The sequence below is a fragment of the Rana temporaria genome, chromosome 1 (assembly GCF_905171775.1).
Source record: "Rana temporaria chromosome 1, aRanTem1.1, whole genome shotgun sequence".
NCBI classification, from domain to species: Eukaryota; Metazoa; Chordata; class Amphibia; order Anura; family Ranidae; genus Rana; species Rana temporaria.
This window is the reverse complement of record NC_053489.1, coordinates 225,441,750-225,448,024: the sequence shown is the minus strand read 5'-3', so window position 1 is coordinate 225,448,024 and position 6,275 is coordinate 225,441,750. Positions and strand designations below refer to the sequence as shown.

The window sequence follows — 6,275 nt, the reverse complement described above, 5'->3', positions numbered from 1 at the left end:
TATGTAGCCCACCCAGTTACACAAGTAATTTCCAAAATATGAGCAACACCATATTTTAGTAACAATTTCACCACTTTCCCCAGCACCTTTGATTAGATTTAGCTTTCAGCTAGGGAATCTCACAGCCAACATCTGAATGAGGCCAGGGATAGAGACCTGTGCAGGAAGTTGTTACATTCATGACAGCTTCTAAGTACAGACATGCCCCACTCTGAGCACTAGTGTACCTCCATACACCAGTTCAGAGTTGGTCTTAAATATCACCAGTTTCTTAATCTACAAACTGGCGATGAATCTTTAAGAATATGCTGCTGCCATAGCAACAGGTTCTTTAAGTGGCAGCAGTAGAAGTAACCATGTATAATTGTTGCTTGTTTCAATAATTTTTCTGAAACTGGTAAAAAATGCTTGCCTGATTTAGGCACAGGTAGTTCTAAAGAAAACTACAGACAGAAAAGTGCCTTTAAGTCTTTATTGACATTAAGGGACATTACTTACCTTCAATGTGCAGTGCCCTCTGTGCTGTTGTGTCCTTGTTTAGCAGAAAATGATCTGTTTTAGAAGCTGGTAATATGAAATTATGCATGAATAGAGGACATGTAGATGATTGAAAGGTTCACCACCTCCATTCATAGATTGTGTTTTATTCAGAGAAACTGTAGTACTGGCTTATATTATTAGAGGAGCTGGGCAGAAAGGTCCTTTGTTCTATTAACCTCCTCTGTACTGAAAGATTATGGCATTGGGGGTGGAGGGCATCCGAGGAGGAAGATTTCTGCTAAACAAAGACAAAGCAACACAATGGGGGTTATTTACAAGAGGCAAACCCACGTTGCACTACAAGTGCAAACTACAAGTGCAAAGTGTGCTTGAAATTGCCTTGAAAGTGCACTTGGAAGTGCAGTCACTGTAAATCTGAGGGGTAGATCTGAAACGATGGGAAGCTCTGCTGATTTTATCATCCAATCATGTGCAAGCTAAAATGCTGTTTTTTATTTTCCTTGCATGCCCCCCTCAGATCTACAGGGACTGCACTTCCAAGTGTACTTTCAGTGCATTTTCAAGTGCACTTTGCACGTGTAGTTTGCACTTGTAGTTCAAAGTGGATTTGCCTTTAGTAAATAACCCCCATTGACACATCTTACTGAAGGCCAGTTATGTCCCTTGTGTGTTTTCTTTCTTTTTAAACTAAACTTAGGCTTTAATTTCCTGACACGTGATTACGTATGCAAAGTGAACACAGCTTCACTTTATAGAATAACATTAATTTTGCAAGTGAGCATATACTTTGAAAAGTAGAAATTCCATCTGTTAGGTGAACATGCTCTATACTATTCCTTTAGTTTATCAATATCAACCCCACTACTTTCATGCAATCACAAATCAGGTTCAGGTTCACTGATATCATGGGTTTTAGATGAATCCTATGGATATGAGGTTTGCAGACCTGGTAAATGTATATGTAGATTTAAAGGGTAGAATAATAATAATAATAAAAAAAAAAAAAACATAATGCACTGCATGATCTTTGACTTTTCGTCAACAGTCTTAGAATTGCCAATAAAGAGGCCTTTGGATAAGCCAGCCCAATCACTTTACATGGGGAGGGGGGGCACGGGGCAGCCATAGTGTCAGTGAATTAGAAGCAGCTGTAGGGAAAGGATGGAGGATAGCATAGATGAATAAAATGCTCACATATAAGAAACTGACCAATGACTAAATAGGTTGAATGAAACACTCACATCAGTTCCTGCCCTCAAGGAGCTTACAATCTATGGGGGTAATCCACAAAGATCCGGCGTAATGTAAATTTTCCCATTTAAGTTACACTGCCTTAAAATTTCTACCTAAGTGCCCGATCCACAAAGCACTTACCTAGAAATTTTTGGCTGTGTAACTTAAATTCCGCCGGCGCAAGGCGTTCCTCTTTTCATGGGGGCGATTCCCATTTAAATTAGGCGCGCTCCCGCGCCGGCCGTACTGCGCATGCTCGTGACGTCATTTTCCCGACGTGCATAGCGCAAAATTACGTTATGCCGAGCTTTGTGGATCGCGACGGGTCAATAAAGTTGCGTCGGGTTCCAGACCATGCAGTTACCAGCTAAAGAGGGGGGAATGGCAGTTCCTCACCCGAAAACATACTTCTTAGCTTCGCAGCTACAACATCTTGCGAATTGCGAATTGGAGGGAGATGGGAATCCCGGTACATTGATGCTAATAGGGGCACCACATAGGACAATAATGGAGGCACTTGAGGCTGGTTCGTTTATTCATAAATGTCCAACTATAAAACTTATCCTTAAAGTATGGCAAACAACAAAAACACTGATGGGCTATAAGGGAATAACAACGTTTGCCCCTCTCTGGTGCAACCAAAACTTAAGGGAATTAAAAGATATTGAGAGATGTAAGGAATGGGAGAGACAAGGGATAAACCGTTTAAATCAATTGTATGATGGAGAACATATGAAATCCTTTGCAGACTTGCGACAGGAATTCAATATAGCAAATAAAACATTTTACAGATACCTCCAGATCCGGCACGGCATCCAAGCCCAGTTTGGGTCACAACCCATTGTATGGTCCTCGGCCCCTACCCTCCTGAAAATAACCTCTTCAAAAACAACTAAAGGCCTGATCTCCCAATTGTATTCCAGAATAGGAGCTAAAACAATAAGTAGGGCAGGCCCCATTAAGAGCAGGATAGGGTGGGAGAGAGACTTAGGGCAAATGACCACGGAACAGTGGAGCGCGATCTTGAGGAGGGGGGTATTGGTTTCGATCTCTCCATCTCAGAAAGTATCACACTTGTTCCTCTTGCATAGAGTATACTATACCCCCAGGAGAATGTTCAATCTTGGGTGGAGAAGTACTGACGAATGTCCAAGGTGCAGAGCGACAGGCAATTATATCCACATGATGTGGAAATGCCCTAAGCTATTCAGATACTGGGAGGAGGTGATAGACATAATAAATAAAACTTTTAAAACGAATTTGGAAGTTGAGTCTAAGACATGCCTATTAGGCAGTATCGAGGAGGATAGAGTGCCTGCCGGTGCCCTTGAGGTGGTGCTGAGATGCCTCTTCCAGGCAAGGAAGTTAATTGCGTGGAGGTGGCAGGCCCAGACTCCACCCACTGTCAAATCTTGGGCTGAAACCATTAACACAATGATCTGGAGTGAGAGAGTGACACTCACTAGACAGGGCAATTATAGAAAGTTTGTGAGGATGTGGAAACCTTGGCTAGACATAACAGGATGTTCTATATAAGAAGATGACGTCTTTCAAATTTAATATATACTTTAACCCGCTATCGGACATCCCTTTATGGGGAGGATTAATCTAATGAAGCAAATTAACCTAAAAAACCGGTTCATGGTGTGATGGGAGGGTGGATGGGTGGGCGAGGGTTGGAGGGGTGGTGGGGGGGACGGTGGACATAAGGGAAGACAATTTGGAATTTAAGAGGCTTTTAGGTAGGGGGAGGGGAAAAATGTATGCTTGTGTATGTATTATGTTAAGTCTATGCAAGTTGGTGTACTACTTTTTGTACCTTATATATGCAAACATATATGCAAACAATAAAAAATGTTATAATAAAAAAAAAAAAAAAAAGTTGCGTCGGGAAAAAAAAGATACGGCGAAAAAAAATAATTCAAAACAAAAAAAAATCGCGGCGCTGGACAGAAGGGTCTGCTTTTACATGGTGTAAACAGTTTACACTTTGTAAAAGCAGCCCTAATTTTGCGTTTGCAAACTAAAACTTACGGAGAAAAAACGAAGCTGAAAAGCTTCGTGGATCTCCGTAAGTGCTAATTTGCATACCCGAGGCGGCATTTCGACACGAAATGCCCCCAGCGGCGGATGCGGTACTGCATCCTAAGATCCGGCAGTGTAAGTCCCTTACACATGTCGGATCTTCTGCCTAACTATGGAAAACTGATTCTGTGGATCAGTTCCATAGTTAGAAACAGGGATCCCTTTTGAGGATCTGGCCCAGAGTCCCCTAATTCACATTCGTACATACACATATTAGGACCAATTTAGACAGGGGCCAATTAGCCTACTAGCATGTCTTTGGAGTGTGAGAGGAAACTGGAGCACCCAGAGGAAACCCACACAGACACATGATTTAATTAAATGTAAATATTATCTTTATAAAAGTCTGGTAAACTACATGTATAATCTTGGATTCATGAAAACTGGAGCAAACCTTCACTTTAAAGGGGTTGTAAAGGTACATTTTTTTTCCTAAATAGCTTCCTTTACCTTAGTGCAGTCCTCCTTCACTTACCTCATCCATCGATTTTGCTTTTAAATGTCCTTATTTCTTCTGAGAAATCCTCACTTCCTGTTCTTCTGTCTGTAACTCCACACAGTAATGCAAGGCTTTCTCCCTGGTGTGGAGCGTCATGCTCGCCCCCTCACTTGGACTACAGGAGAGTCAGGACGCCCACTAACGCACATCTTCTTTCGCTATCTGCAACGTAGAGAGCGTCCTGACTCTCCCGTAGTCCAAGCGAGGGGGCAAGCACGACACTCCACACCATGTATGTAGCCTTGCATTACTGTGTGTAGTTACAGACAGAAGAACAGGAAGTGAGGATTTCTCAGAAGAAATAAGGACATTTAAAAGCAAAATTGAAGGATGAGGTAAGTGAAAGAGGACTGCACTAAGGTAAAGGAAGCTATTTAGGGGGAAAAATGTACCTTTACAACCTAATGTATTCACAAATGGGTTGAGTATATATTAACAATAATATATTATACATTGTCTGAAATATGTTTCTTAAAATAGAGAAGAATTTTCTTATAATTGTCTTCTATTCTTTATTTATTTTTTAGATCATGCCGAATTTGGTAATTCTATAGAAAATGTATTCAGAAAACATAACTACATCTGTAACTGATTTTCTACTACTTGGTTTTAAGAATCTCCACACATTTCAGATTCTTATTTTTATTCTATTCTTTGTCATTTACATCTTCACATTATCTGGTAATCTTTTGATTATTTTACTGGTATTGAGCAATGCTCACCTACAAACTCCAATGTATTTTTTACTTAGCAATTTATCCTTATCCGAAGTTGTTTTTACAACAAATATTGTTCCCAACATGCTACAGAACTTATTATCACAAGATGGATCCATATCTTTCTCAAGATGCCTAACTCAATATTATGTTTTTAGTTCTACAGCCACAACTGAATGTTTGCTTCTTGCAATCATGTCTTATGACCGATATTTGGCAATATGCAGCCCATTGCATTATGCTTCACTTATTAATTTCCAAGTCTGCAGCCAATATGCAGCATGGGCATGGCTAGCTGGTTTTACGATATCAGCGATAACTCTTATCCTGTTATGTGAATCAGATTTTTGTGGCCCCAATATGATAGACAATTTTTTCTGTGATCTCACACCTCTCATAGAGCTGTCATGTTCAGACACATTCATAATAGAACTTGAATCATTTTTATTTGCAACACTGGTGACATTACTCCCATTTGTATTTATTATTGTAACGTACATTTTTATACTGTATAATATTATGAAGATCCCATCAACAACAGGTAGAAAGAAGGCTTTTTCCACATGTAGTTCTCATCTTGCTGTAGTGTCAACCTATTATGGGGCTCTCATCACCATGTATGTAGCACCATCAAGACAGCAAATATTTAATTTTAGCAAAGCACTATCATTACTTTATACTGTAGTAACTCCACTTCTAAATCCCATTGTATACAGCCTTCGGAATCAGGAAATCCACAATGCATTAACTCTAGTTTTAAAAAAAATTAAACATGTTGCAAAAACTTTAGTTTAATTAACACTTTTTGATCTTGATGCTTAATGACACTGCAGTCATTTTAAAATATAAATATGCGTCTTGGAATATCCTCCTGGAAATGCAACTGTACTCTTTTATGTCAATAACAGTTATTAAATACCAGTAACATTTGTTTTTTATGGTAAGATCTTGGAGCATTTAATATTTGCCATAAATCAGTGGGCCTTATTTACAAAAGGAAACGTGAGTACACCTGTGCAATGATTTCTATGCTCCCACAAATCGCACGGATGTGCATGCACACAGAATTTTCTGATAAGTGAGATTTGCTATTGTATGTATACTCCAGCATCTGAGCATATGGCAGCTAAATATAAAATGAAAATTTAATTTTTGTAGAGGTTTTGGGTCTACCCAACCTCTAACATTTTTATGTGCATATCATGGTCATCGGGGGTACATGGATAAGATTATAAGATGCT

At 39.6% G+C, this 6,275-nt stretch overlaps 1 protein-coding gene across 1 annotated transcript; it reads left to right on the top strand.

Moving 5' to 3' along the window:
* The first annotated feature begins 4,875 nt into the window (after positions 1 to 4,875).
* Positions 4,876 to 5,835, top strand: LOC120924853 (olfactory receptor 11L1-like). Its single transcript, XM_040335840.1, has one exon. It carries the CDS (start codon positions 4,876 to 4,878, stop codon positions 5,827 to 5,829), a length of 954 nt encoding a protein of 317 aa, XP_040191774.1. The 3' UTR covers positions 5,830 to 5,835.
* Positions 5,836 to 6,275: the final 440 nt, after the last annotated feature.